At 45.3% G+C, this 14,945-nt stretch overlaps 1 protein-coding gene across 13 annotated transcripts in view; it reads right to left on the bottom strand.

Moving 5' to 3' along the window:
* Nucleotides 1–14,945, bottom strand: part of LOC139059136 (uncharacterized) — a 484,552-nt gene that overhangs the window by 240,355 nt on the left and 229,252 nt on the right. For 8 of the 13 annotated variants that reach the window (XM_070537107.1, XM_070537097.1, XM_070537102.1 and 5 more), the window contains exon 2: nucleotides 437–601. The exons of 1 other annotated variant lie outside the window; for it this stretch is intronic. Coding sequence is in view for 4 of the 12 variants with exons in the window: in XM_070537103.1 (XP_070393204.1) it covers nucleotides 437–593 (157 nt within the window). In the remaining 8 variants the exon portion in view is untranslated. Of the gene's footprint in view, nucleotides 1–436; nucleotides 602–741; nucleotides 775–817; nucleotides 942–14,945 lie in introns of those variants that run through there. 4 more of the 13 variants (XM_070537099.1, XM_070537104.1, XM_070537100.1 and 1 more) reach the window with 3 other exon arrangements.

Below are 14,945 nucleotides of genomic sequence, written 5' to 3'. Positions count from 1 at the left end.
TTCGACAACCGTACGGCTGGCCTTTTCCTGCATCGCTTTCCGTGATGAAAGCTCGGAACGCCCATCAAGTCGAATGGCGGGACATTTGAATATATAGCTCCAAAGGCAGACCAACAACACAAATTTCACGCCTTCCAAAACAAATTTACGTCAGTTTCGCTTTTAACGGATACGGCGTCACATTATTTTTTCCTCCGCCGGAAGTGTTCCCAACACATAAAGAGGGCGCTAAGCCCCATTAACCGCCGATGAACCTCCATGTTTTGAACGTATGGGCTCCTATGGAAGCTACGCTACCAGGTATATTTACCTTGGTCTAAGTAGGCCAACGGCCATAAACGGTCGAACGCGCTTTACCTTGAAAGCGAACTGTTTTGAAGGCACAGTCTAACGCTGGGAGAGCCGTACGAAAACGCAACACGAGAAAAGTGCTCACCGAAGGCAAGAATCATCGTCGGGGCCGCTGGTTTGGCGCTCCTTCCTTCGTGCACGCTCCCACACAGCAGTAGATTGCAAACATCGGCGTCAGCCGATGCTTTGTCATCCGGAATGCTTGTGACACGGACGGGATATGAGTACATTGCACTTTTCATCTTCTAGCCTGTTGACAATAATGCGTCTCGTTACTGCGTTACGGCAAACACACACGTGCTATGAGTAGACCACACGAACAACGCGCCTACCGAGACCACAAAATATACAAAATGGCGACCAAGCAAACGTCCGAAAAAGAAAAGTTACCAATGTTGCCTGTTTCCTTTTTAGAAATGTACGGTGTAACACGTTTAAAAAAAAATTTCGACTGAAATCCACTAACCTTTTTCAAAGCTGTAAGCTTTGCACCAAGGCTGATACGATAAAATAAGTTGTTGCTTGAATTACTGTTGGCGGCGATGACAAAATGGTTTGTTATCGAGGGGAATGTTGAGGCTTGGTCTCGTAGATTGCTACAGGTTGTAGGCGCGCCATTTTAATCTTAGAGGCCACAACTAAAGCATGGTCAATGACGAGCATACCGGCGCTCACATCGGTTATATCGCATATTACTATGTAAAAATAGCATAAAGAAAACACCGAAACAAGTCACTGTCGCTTTTTCTTGTTTTTTTTCCTTCCCCCTCATTTTTTTTTTATTGCCAGCGACAGAGCGCAACTGAAAGAAGCTGCAACCGGTAGGGTGCCTGAATGTTCCTCTCCATTCCTACTTCTCCGAAGCGGCAGAGAAGAGAGTGTGCAGGCACCTGGGCCGACCACAACCTTTGCACCCTTCTCCTGGCGACGCGTTGTCCTCACATGCTTATCATTTTGAAAAGAACGTCCTCCTTATTGTTCCGAGCGATGCTGGATTTTCGGCGCCCCTTGCACTAACCAAGGCTCCTTTCTTCCCACGTCAAGCCAGTTAGGACGGGCGCCGGGGTCGATGGAGCGAATGTTCCTGTGTTGATGTGTACATGCAAGCTCTGGCACGCGGTACCTACGGGCGCCAAGTAACCTTTCCACCTGACAATGGCACGTCGATATGCCATCCGCATTCCCTCTCCTCGCCGCCTGCCACTTCCCATGTTTAGAAAAGGCACATACGACGGGAGCAAGCTTACGGTAACTTACGGCACTTTGGAGCACTCACATAAATTGAACCGTACATCAACTCAGTGTATTTCCACTGAACAGCCTACTGAGCTGGAGCAGAGGAGGAGCGAGGGAGGGGGAGTTAACGTCATACAAGTAAAGTTAAGTTCATTCCATGTCACACCTTATGCAAAAAAGAAAAAAAATCAAACGATAACTCAATATAACGTCGTCATCGGAAAAGCTACGGAGCAATGCAGAACGGAAGTTTCATTCAAGTCTCTTTGTGCTGGCTCATTTCGTACGCAAAAACTCACCGATTCCTAGGCGTTATTATAGACAGAGACCTTTCATGGAGCCCCCACATCTCATACTTGAAGAAGAGGCTTACTTCTATCTCCCATATACTAAGGTTTCTTGCCGGTAAAACGTGGGGCACATCCGTGGCATCTATGCTTCAACTATACAGGACGCTCTTCCTAGGATACTTGCGATACAGCACACCAGTGCTGTCCAATGCTAACAAAACTAGCATCCATGTCCTACAGAGCATTCAAGGCCAAGCCCTTCGAACATGTCTGGGGCTACCTCGAAATGCTTCAACCGTGGCAACAATTGCCCTCGCGAGAGACAACCTAATAAGGACCTACATAGATATCGACACACTCCGGGCGCATGTTCGCCATATATCCAGAGTCCCTGACCACCATCTCGCTCACTTGCCTGAGAAAAGACCCAAGGCAGCGTTCTCCAGATCGATTGCGGCTAACCGGCACTCTTTGTCTTTGAGGCACTCACCCGCAACAAGAACGCCATCCCCTATGTGGTGCTTGAAGAAGCCTCCTGTGTACCTTGCTGTTCCAGGAATAGTGAAGAAAGCTAGCCTGCCCACCGCGGCTCTCAAGCAGACCACATTGGAACTTCTACATTTTTCATATGCTAACCGAATTCATGTTTACACGGATGGTTCCGTGTCCGAAAATTCTACGGGCGCCGTTGTTCTACCATCTCAATCGGTCATCATCAAGTTCAAAACTTCTCACGTAACGACATCTACAGGTTCTGAACTGGCCGCTCTTCGCGCTGCTGTCGAATACATTGAAAAAGAACCGCCCAACAAATGGGCAATATTTTGTGACTCGAAAGCAGCCCTCCAGAGCTTGCGAAGCTTACGACGTGGCAATTATGAACAGCTGGTGTCACAAATCAACGAAACCTGCCATTGCGCATCTGAACGAGGACATGACATCATATTTCAGTGGCTGCCGGGACACTGTGGCATCGTTGGTAATCACCTCGCCGATGACGCTGCCCGACGTGCCCAGGCTGGCTCACCGACAGTCCTTATACCTTTATCCAGAGTCGACGCTGCAAGAGAGCTTCGCAGTCTTGCTCGTGCAATCACGTTAGGTTGCTGGCATACACCACAGAACTCTAAGTGTCGTTTACACAGTCTCGACCCATCACTAAAACTTACATTACCAGCGAACCTTCCACGACGTGACGCAACACTGCTGTGTCGGCTGTGGGTAGGAGTAGCATTCACCAACTCCTACAGCTACCGCATTGGAATGGCGGATTCACCAATGTGCGCTAAGTGCAAGTGTGAAGAGACCATCAGTCACCTTCTGTGCCACTGTTCTCGCTTCGATAATCAACGTGAGACTCTCCAGTGCGCATTAAATAGACTGGATGACAGGCCATTCACGGAAGCGAAGATCTTGGGAGCCTGGCCTCACAGCTCATTGGCCCAAAAAGCAGTTAGAGCGCTTTTTCGCTACCTGAAGGCAACGGACTTGAGTGCCCGACTATAGACAACCTACACTTAAGTTCTCTCTCTTTCTCTTTCACTCCCCATTCCCCTCCCCACGCGTAGGGTAGCAAACTGGACTCAGTCTAGTTAACCTCCCTGCCTTTCCGTCTTCCCTTCTCTCTCTCTCTCTCTTTGTGCTGGCTCAGTGAGTGTTGAAATTCAATGTTTTTGACATGAATCATTAGTAGTACAATAGATCGACAGCGGAAATTCAACGCCCATTCTTGTAAGGGGAAATCAATGTGACCTTTGTTTTTTCTTTCATTTTTAGCGGCTAGGAATTTGCACTCAAATGAACGTACAAGGCACGCGTGCCCCCGCTCGGAGGCGACGTGCGAGGTCTCGTGGTGTCGTCGATTCGATTAATCGACAATCAGTCATGGTTTGCCCGTAAGTGAGACAAATTAGGTACTAGAGTGAATTCTCCTGTTTCGTGCATTTGCAGCTTGTCTCGCGTAAGGAAACGATTACTTGGTTCGTAATTGAGAAAATCCTCCGTAAGTTGATTTTTTTTATTGTTAGTGCGTAAACCGCCATGCCATCGTATGTTACTTGTCATCTACATTGTTAGGCTGTCCATTGGAAGAACCTCGGCATTGTTCTGCTGGTTAGGCTTTGTGGGTACGAAACTATAAAGTCTGGGGTCGCGATGATCCCATTAAAGTTAAGTAACATTTTTTTTTTCATCATAGCAGCCTGAAAAAAGCAAATATTGAAAAAGCGTCAGCGTTACGGGGAACTTGGCGAGATGGTATGGAGTCATGGTTACGCTCTTCATCTCGTTCAGCGCAAGTTTATACTAGTAAAAGAAATATGTTCGCATAAATGCTCAATACAGTTGGCGTAGACAGTGAGTGAGAGAGAGAAAGACCATTTATTAGTCGCAGAGGAACTAAGGCCCCGGCCCAGGCCTCCAGGTACGCTCATGCCTCCTGGACTAGAACGTACCTGACGTGCTGCACCGGAAGCTGCCACCGCGCTTTTTCAAACTTTCGCGGGAGAGTGGTACATTCCTACCAACTGCCGGTACGCTGGTTGTGTGGTAATTTATAAAGTACTGTCTTTCTGAAGATGGAGTTGGCAGGGCACTTCCACATGGTGCGTTTATTGGTGTGTTGGTGGAACTTATGTGGAACGAGATAAAGACCGTTCACCCTGGGAAACTTTTGCACAACCATATTTAGACTTCCTTCAACAGCTAGTGGCAGGACGCTGGCCTAAGTAAGAGCCAGCGCTCAAACACGTAAAGGATAGGATAGCATAGGATAGGGATAACTTTAATCAAGTGCCGGCAAACGACGATTTAACAAGTCGTGACGCTGGCCAAGCGTCGGCCCGGGGTTATACTTTACTCTGCACTGGCCCAGTTGGGCCCGTTTGTAGTGGGTCATGAGGCTTGTGCTTTTCGAGCGCACCCCGGGCCTGCTGGACGGCCCATAGTTGTGAGTCCTTGTCTGCAGAATGCAGTGCACTTTGAAGTTCTGGCGGGTAAGTCCTGGAGGTAGCTGCCATCGGGAACCTGGCACAGTCCCACATGATGTGCTATTGGTCCGCTGCACCCGCTGCACAAACACCGCACAGCCCACTCGGATAGAGCTCTGGGTGAAGCACGTGCAGCATTGCGGGGGCGAGGAATGACGCGGTCTGTATTTGTCTTAGGATTACGGCCTCCTCCCGACTGAGTGCCGGGTGGGGAGGCGGCATTGTCCGTCCAGCTAAGCGGTAACACTTGGTTACTTCGGCATAACTAGTCAATCTGTCCTTGGTTTCGAACCACCACACGGAACGGTCACTCTCGGGGGCGCGGAAGGTAAGCGCTGGCGCCGCCGAACGGGCCGTCTCGCTGTGGTTCGGTGAGGATGCACACTCGCCGGCGTGCGCCGGGAACCACTTGATACGGACGGTGCTGCCGCGGTCTTGAAATTGGAGCTTGATACACGTTAATTCTTCGTAGGTATCATATAGTAAGTAAACCAATTTCGCAAACATGTATAACCTCATCAAAAACATTATAAACAATCATAAGAAGCAAACTGCTGAGAGACAAAGGATGTGCTTGTTGTTTTGTTCCTCATTCTTTTATGACTTTTCGCTCTTTCTTAACCGCGAGTATTTGGATTATACCTGAGCGCCAAGAGCATATTCGCATACTACACCCACAGACGGAGCTCAGTGACTGAATGTTTTCTTCTGCGAGTGTGAGGTGGCGGGTTCAGCTCTAGATGGTGGCAGCCGTACGTCAATGGAGGCTGAATGTGAAAACGTCCGTGCACTTCAATTAAGGTACAGGTATAAAAACACCACGTGGTGTAATTTAATTTACCGCCCTGCATTTGCCCCGTTCCTTGTAACCGACTGCGCAGTTTCGAGGCCTTGAAGCGCACAGTTTAAAAAAAAGTACTTACTTCGGCAAGAAGGGAAGCATCGATTAGTCTTGCAATTTACTCCAACTAAGCGATTCCTCTACGTGATTCCTTCCATTACCATAGAGGCTTCAAGCAGGTAAAGGCTGCGCAGTACGGGAAAGATTGAGCACCACAATTGCCATCAAAAGCTGTAGTATTTCATTATGGAAGCATGCGTGTACCTTCCAGAGCCCTGTTTTCATCTATGTGATTCTGTTAAACGTAACTAATGGCAGCGCTAGAGAAACACTTCCTGTTCAAAATATTAACTACAGAGCTTGGGAGATTGCTTTGTTGTTCTTTTCAATCCCAATAACTTCTCTCCGCCCACATTTACAGTCGGAAGGATCTGCCGTTCCACCAGCCGAAATAACAGGTTTCCCAAGCTTTCTGCGGAGCCGCGTAGTTTCACATGGCATAAAAAAAAACCGTCCTCCACGAAAAACGGGAAATAGGATGATGCAGTTAAGAATAAAAACGAACCAACGTACACCTCAGAAGTTCTACTACATTCTTCTATGTGAGCCAAAAAGGAAAGTTTCGCCTGCTAAATTATTTTGCGTGCTCTTTCCCTGAGCGCAGTGCTAGTTCGCGGAAACAGACCGAATGGACTTCCGCCCACATTTCAGCAAGCAGAGAAAACAAAGTGCACTGGAGCGGCATGCAGCTACACTGTTTCCCGTAGCAATGTCCGTTTCATTTTTTTTTTCTTATCTCTTTTCAATGGTTGTTCCTCCGCGGTTTGAGCAAACCTAAAGAGAGCAGCCGCTCATGGTATACAACTAGGCCTCTATTGAGTTAGGGAAACGTTGTGGTGTCCCGTTGTTCTGTTTTTCAAGCTATAGTACTTTGCTAAGCGGAGAGCCAGCGGAGACGCTAGAAAAAAGAAGCCTGCGCGAAAAAAAGAATTGTGCGAGAACGGCACCCTATTTCAACAAAACAGACTGGTGGGGTAGTTGGTATTGCATGTTAATATTTTTAGGGCAACGAAACGCGCGACACGAGAGAAGGGACACGCTATTGCTAGGCTAACCTACAGTTTTTGGCTGATCAAACTATGTTGAAATTGTTGAACAGCATGCTGAAATGTTATTCTATGGCGGACTTCAATCATAGGTTCTTCGTTATCAAAGTGATGTGGGCACGAACGTCCCATCCTTGGGCAGCATGTGGGAACAACATTTTTGATATGTCATCGTGTTGAGTGCGTCGAGGATAAACGGCGTTTTACTGCTAGCTTCACTTACAGCGCTTACATATACAAAGGGACTGAAAGAACGACGAACACAAGTGCCGTCTACGTCTCTTTTGTGGATGCTGCGTGGTATGCGATGCCCAAGTCGAATGAAATCGTTGCTTGATGGTACATAATTACATTTCGAAGTTTTACGTCCTACAGCCACCACATGACTATGAGGCATGGCGTAGTGAGGGACTTCGGAAAATGTTTGGCCACCTAAGGTTCTTTCACGCGAGCTCATGTGCGTGATACCCAGGCGTTTTTGCATTTCACTCCAATCGAAATGTGGCCGCCACGGCGGAAATTTCATTTCGTGCCGTTGGGCTTAGTAGTGAAACGACGTAGCCACTATGCCACCATGGCGGGTGTTGTTTGCTGCTAAGAAATGAAATAATTTTGAAAACAGCAGAGGGTTGCTTTCATACGACGAAACGCGTGTGTGTGGGAACATGAAGTTGTGATATTAATGCGGTGACACCGGTATCCCCTTCAATCACGGCCTACACGTTTGTGGAGGCGACTTATGTGTGCCATTTCTGTGCAGTGGCTGGAAGGAATAGGCAAGGAACATTAATCTTTGCGTAAATTCACCATTCTGCTTTCATACAATACAAAACTTTCATTTCTGAGTAAAATGTATAACTTCAGACAACCGCTTTGGTGAAGGCACGCCGTGTTTGACGTCACGTATGAAGTGGGGCGTTTCGGTAGTATTTGCGATAGATCTTTGTTTTTTCCTTTGTTGTGATGCTTGCACGGGATAATAACCTGAGAATGTACGTATTTCAAGCGGTGATTCAATATCTTTTATGACATTGCAGGATTGACTGTACAATAAATGAATACGTAACTACTGTGTAATTATGATAGGTCACTATATAAAATGGACATTATCATTCTCCTGTCTAGACTTGCTTTCTATGGTGTCTCCAGCACCTTGGCATTAAATTATGTAAATTCCACACGTTTACCGAGAGTCAATCGTAATTCGTGATTGAAGGGCGTACAGCCGTAGTAATTAGAGAGAATGAATATTTAGGAACGGTTCGGGAACAACTCTAACATGTTAACCCAACTAGCATGCTCAAGTGTATGTCCGACCAGTGTTAGATAGCTGAGTAATTTGACAGAAGGTGGTGCAGAGGTACCGGCTGCGGCAGTGTAATGACATTGGCGTCGCGATGCTAAGCCCGAGGGCGGGCGATTTAATCCCGGTCACGACAGCCGCACTGCGAGTGGCAGTAAATGCAAGAATGCCTTTATACTGTTAATTGGGTGCATTTTAAAAAAACACAAGCTGGTCAAAACTAAACCGAAGTCCTCCACTATGGCGTGACTCATATTCATATATCACGGTTTTGCACGCGATACTCCTGAATGTTCGTCTGTTCCTTTTTTTTTTACAAATCACTGATTTCGGCATAAAAACAGCAAGAACCACAACAATTTATTCTTCCATTCAAGTAACCTCGTATGCAGTGTGCAGAATTAGTGATTAATTAAACTGTGGTGAAGAAATACGATCGCAAGAAAGCTGTATGCTAAGGTATTTAACCGAGTCACTGAAAGTTACAAAGGGTAACCGGGAATTTTACCAATTGGAAGAGGCATAGTTTCAGCGGCTAAGGAAATTAAAGAAGTTCGTTAGTACATAAATACATGAAGCAATTATAACACCATTCCTGCTTCAGGAAGAAAGAATTCTGTAGGGTAAAGACAGGGGCAGCATTAAATATGGTGCAGTAAACAGTAAAATGATTTACAAGCTGAAAAGTTAATTTAGGGTGTAGACTTTTTTATAGTATATACAATGAAATCATTAACAAAGAGCAATATGTTTGATTGAACACACCGGTAAGTCATGTCATTAAGATGGTTAAAAAAAAGATGTGGGCCCTGACTAGCATCTGAGAGCACTTGGGATATAGGGTGAGGAGTGGGATTTAGAGAACATGAACTGCTGGCGTTTAGTAAAAGAATTGTGAATCCATTGAAAAACGTGGTCATCTAAGTTAAGATACCATAACTTGAGCTATATACGAGGGTGAGTGACTTTATTAGAAGCCTTCGCAAGGTCCGAAGTAAAACGTCAATGGGTACGTTTAGGTCAGGGTGCGAATGAATGCCTTGCAAATGGAGATCAAGCTTCATTCCGCAGGAAGTGGCCGTAATGGAAACCACGTTGAGGATTAAAAATGTTCAGCGATGACACGAAAAGACCTGTCTCTGAATAGATTATATGCTCGATAATTTTGCGGCAGACACTGGTGATGGCAATGGTGCAGTGGTTGCCTAGAGGAAACGTGTTACTTTTTTTTAAGTTGGAATGACTTATTCGGTTCTCCAGTCAATCAGGACAGAACCTCTATCGAAAGACTTAAAAGTTGACAGTCGAAGCTGCTCATATATTTGGTATTTAAAAGGGACATTGCTATACAGGGTGCATTTTAGCTACGTCTTTTTTTATTTACTTTGGTTTATAACACAACTCTAACTCTTGATCGAAGTTACTCGTTCAGGTGGCCGTTACTTCTACGAGAAATCAAGATGTTTTCTTGAATAATTATAGTAGTTACGCTAATTAATTTTCTAAATAATTATTTCAGGTACATATCTGAATCTACGAATTATAGCGGGTGAGTTCGCAAGGCTTGTCCACTTGGACCAAATTTTCGGGAGTGTACCAACTTCGAGATAATAAATTTCAAAATTTCCGACGAAATGCAGCGGCGTTCCAGTTATTTTTGTGCGTCAATGCGTAGAAGAACGTTTGTCTAAAAAAAAAAAAGAAAAGGCAAGCGGAGCGCCAATGCCTTTCGTGGGACGCTTTCAAAATTAATATCTCGAACTTTGTGCAGTCTCGATCGTGGTGCTGCGAATCATGGGGCCGAACATACGCTACTTACCTGGCACCGTTACTCCGATTACAAAAGCGTGCTGTGCGTATCATTACTTTTTCCCTGGTACACCATCCCAGTAGTAGAAGGGATACAAGGGAAGGTGTCGGAATCAGTACCAGATGCATAAACCTAAGTTTCTGTTAGAAGGACAAGGTCGCCTTAAGAAGACAAAATCACCCTATATATATGTTATCACGCTTCGGTATACCGTTACGAATCTTTGTGAATAAGAATCACAAGGCCGGGTAACCGGGCCTAGTTCTTTTGCATTTGGCCTGTACATAGCTCTACAATCTGCTTTAGACAAAACATTTGTCGATTATGGTGTATGTTTTGGTATTACAAACAATTGCCAAATGTCAGTTTGAATTGCATGTTGTGTGCCTTACCGAACATAACTAGTTGTGTGCATGCAGGTCGGGTGCTTGGCGAAAAGTCATGATTGCTACCATGGCCGCTACACCGTAAAGGCATTCCAAACTTTTCTATTGCATTTCTGCAATCAGGCCTACGCCATCGGTGAAATGGTTTTCGTGCTGTTACCACTTCGCTTGCCTGTCATGCGACGTTAGGAAAACCGCGAAAGCTCTTCATCTAATATGATTTGAACGGCATGGTTAACTGACAATATGGCGTGATTAGACTGAACGAAATAAAAATCATTACTTTCTATTCTGCGCCTTATTCATCACCAGCCCTCCCCGATCGTTCAAACGTTTTTTGGGCTGCGTCCATTTCGCCTGTCTGTCCTGCGATGCCACAAAACCACGAAAGCTCACCGCGTCAAAGCGACGTGTACGAATTAGGACGCATTAATATGCCAAGCAAAACTGAACAATTTTCGGAACAGCCACAAGCTAACACGGTCCAAAATGAACAGACGATGGCCGCCCACTGGTCATTTAAACGCTGGCTACTCGGAAATGCCGGGGAGAATGAATTTATTCGCATAGGAAGGTTTTCGCGGCAATTTTAAGTCGTCGAGCCCTTTCCGCACGTACACGACCTCGCTCTGCCAAGTTTTCATCGCTGAGGATCCATTTTATTTGCATTTTTGCCCTTGCTTCCGTTGCATGCCGCCGCAATTTTCGAGCAACCAGTGAAAGCTAAGCAACAATCGCCGACGTCGACACTACCATCCTGATTGGATTATCTGCTTTAACTGCCCTATTGCTGTACCCACAAAATGCCTCGCCAATTCTGTATGGTCCTCGTCCCTGGTAAGCTAATTAGATAAGAAAACCTGTCAAGCAAGGTAAAGCTATTCAATTAAACGCAAACACAATTGACCTTTTATAAACGAGAAGAGCGTTTCATTGACCGGTTCAAACAAGGCTGTAAGTCACCGCCCGATGCTTGCGTCAGCGTTTACATAAATTTGACGCCAGGAGAATGGAGTAATTTTTTTTACCAAGTGAGGTAATGCACTCTTTGTCCTTGAGGTGCAGAATGTCCACGATTATTTGCCTGTTCTTGTTCCTCTTGAACACACCCAGTCTTTGAGCGTGCTGAATATGGCGCTGTTAGATGTCGATTTAAAGAAAATGTAGACAATGGTCAAAGTCAAGCTTCTCGCTCTCGACCTATGAATCACACTGGTCAGATTTCATGCCATAAAGAGAAAAAACTACGTTAGTACGGCGATATCTATTTTCTGAATATTCAATCCGGCTAGCCAACGTTAACACGTGGCCCATGCATTCTCGAGAGGTAGGATTCTCGTGAGGCATTCTCAAGAAGAAAGGACTATTTATTATTTAATTCCACCGAGCGAAGTACATTGCGATAATATGTTTTTCTAATCTAACTGAAAAGTCAGAAAATGTTTTTTTTTTCATTATCTAAAACCACAACTCAAATTGACTGCTGCTCGCCGACTATCATCGAGTGCCCGGATTGTAGTTCTTTTAAAGCACCGACTAGAGTGGGAGCAGTATGGCTATCACCGGGATTCGGGGTTCCTGGGTTAGTTTTGAAGTCCGTGGCAAAAAAGAGCAGATTCACCAACACGCGGGCTCGCCCTGGAGGCTTAGTGGCTATGGCGTTCCTCTGATTAGCACAAGGTCGCGGGATTGAATCCCAGTCACAGTGGTCACATTTCGATGAGGATGAAAAGCAAAAAAGCCCATGTACCTTGCATTCGGTGCACGTTAAAGGACACCTGGTGATCAAAATAATTCCCGCATTCCCTCATTAATGCGTGCCTCATAATCAGATCGTGGTTTTGGCAATAGAAACTTGAGATTTTTGTTTTTTTTAACATGCGTGTACGATCATACGCTATGTTGCTCAAATAATCTGGGCTCGAAAGCGCGACAAGGCCTCGGGAACTGATTCGTTTAGCAAAAAGTGGCCGGCAGTTACCTCCACGACGACGAAGAATGGCCAGTTAGAACAATCGATCATTGTCGCGGCGCCCAGCCTAGCAGCCTACTGATCTCTGTATGCTCTGTTTCTTGGCTTAAACTTTGATAATTCCTGGAGACTGCTCTCCCTATTGTGGCCACGGACGCGTTGCTTTCAGAAGTCAGACGGCCAAACGTCACTGCGTGCTACCTCCGTTAGAAAGAGGAAAAGCTACCGTGTTTTCTTCTTTTTTTTTTGCAATTGCAAATTTTCGACATACATTGAGAACAATTATTTCGTATCATCAGTTTACTAGATTTACTTGGTGTAGAATATACGGAACATGTCAGAGTATAAACAGAGAAAAAGGTTATACTATGCTAAACTCTCTTCGACAGTCTTGGCATTATATGGCCACTGTAGCCTTTGCGCCTAACGCTAACAAATGCAATAAAAATATACTCGAACGCTCGATGACTCCTCACACGACAGCTTCGTCACTTCTCTAATAAAGAGTGCCGAATAGAGGATTTCCAAGGTGAAGTCTTGTCACTCAGCAAGCACGACAACTCTGGCGCTGTTGATTGAACGCCGGCAGAATGCCCATCTTTCACGTGACTAAGGAAAGCTCAAGCAAGCCTCTGAATGCTCAACAGGAACGTACACGGCATTTTTTATAACCTGTCGTGGCAAATGCTATGAAGTTTGTGTGGATTTCAAGGCAACAGGTCAGGGTAAAGCCTGGTGTTCGAGAAGGATGCCGCTCTGAATACTAACTAAAGCAATTTTCAAACCTCGCCGTGGTTGCTTGGTGGTTTGGCATTGCACTGTGAAGCACGAGTTGATGCGAAGTAATCCTGGCCGCGGCGGCCGCATTTCAACGGAGGCGAAATGCAAAAATGCGCTCCTGCGATACAGTGAAAGCACGTTAAAGAACCTAAGACGGCTGTAGTTAGTCTGGAGTCCTCTACTACGGCGTGCCTCATAATCAAATCGTAGTTTTGGCACTTGAATTTTGAGGAGCACTCACTCACGTTTAGGCTCAAATATTGCTCCCAACTTGCAGTAAAAGGAATTAGGCGAGCTCAATGGAATCTTTTATGTTAGAAATATTTTAATACACAGTTAAATTCTTTTTATTTTTGCAACATTGCATATGGTAGACGTTGAGTGTAAGGATATAGTACAGATCAATACGTCAGGATCACCCCAGAAACACAATTAACCTCTCACAACATATTGCCATGTAGACTCAAATGATTCGAACTGCACAAGCCATCATTCTTCTTTAGGCGCTTCTCCGGAACATTTTTTTTTTTTTTTTGAGCGCCGGGGGATTGTTGTCAACGCAAACAGCTCGCCATGGGAAGCTGCTTGCGGACGGCTGGGTTGCGAGCTTGTCGAGAAAAAAACGTCCTAGAAACAAAAAAAAGAAATTGAGAAGCGCCTAGAAGAAAAAGAAGACAGAAAAAGAAATCTAGCAAGCCATAAAGCCCCTGCAGTGGGCGTAATCGCTGCGGGCGCCACGGCCGCCGCCGTCGTAACATTTGGCTGGCCACTCGCAAGCCTAAGTCACGTCCATCGGACACAAAAGTCGCGTACAACGAGGCTAATAGGGGAGACGACGCGGACGGCCATTTCACGGGTATCTCGAGAAAACCGAGTTAGCAAGCGTCCGCGTACTTAGGGCACGTACGACGGGGAAGAATACAACAAAAATAACAATAATAATGCTGTCCTATAGAAATAAAACATATAAAGAGAAAAGGGAGAAGAAAGCACGAAGGAAAATTTGTACTTGTGCTTCTAAACCACTTTAACCTTGATTCACAGCATAAGAAGAAAGAAGAAAACGTTGTGTCTAAGGAGGCGCAAAACTTTGCGGCACCCGGGGTGGCAACAGAGGAGGGGGCGTGTTTTTGGCACTTTGAGAAGTTCTAACCACAGCTCCATAATTTTATTTTCTTTTGATATCTCAGGTCTTGATTCGTTTGGTGGTTGTTTATGATGACAAACAAATCGACTCGAATAGCCAAGAAGAAAACAGGCGGAGACCACCGGCCTTGAAGACATCGTGTGCCATAGCTAACAAAGGCGTTATACGTCGTTTCACGTGTGTGTTACTCGAAAGAAATAAAGACATACACTGCCGCGGTCTACTCTTCGAAGCTCATGAGTCTTTGTAGCTTTGCGTTTATTAGGGCTGCCCCAGTCAGTACAGTTCGCATTAAAATACCAGCACCTGTATCATTCCCTAACAGACTGTCCCCGTTTTCGGTGCTTCGGTGCGAATGCTGTGTTGTTCATTATTTTTTGTGCTTTAATAATTTATTATTTTAATGCCGCATCGGAGTTGTTTTTGTCTACACATGACATTATATATAACCGTATAAGTGCGATTCGCATGTGGAGCAAGAAATGAACACTTGCGCTCCACGTAAAAAAAAGAAATTCCTTCGAGGATACATGTGCTCTTTCTTTGGACTACCTAAAGTACAAATTTCTCTATTACTAAAAAATGTTTAATTCCAGTAGAATACGTCCTGCAAGAGCTACTTGCTAACCGGGTCACATTTTGTGATACAAGGAAGCGCTTCTGCGTTTGCAATTTGCTATTTTCTCTACATCACAGGACTGATGGGCAGCTGGCACGTGAAATAGCAAACGAACAC

The sequence above is a fragment of the Dermacentor albipictus genome, chromosome 4, assembly GCF_038994185.2.
Source record: "Dermacentor albipictus isolate Rhodes 1998 colony chromosome 4, USDA_Dalb.pri_finalv2, whole genome shotgun sequence".
NCBI lineage: Eukaryota > Metazoa > Arthropoda > Arachnida > Ixodida > Ixodidae > Dermacentor > Dermacentor albipictus.
The sequence above is the reverse complement of the archived record's forward strand: the minus strand, read 5'-3'. Positions and strand labels throughout refer to the sequence as shown.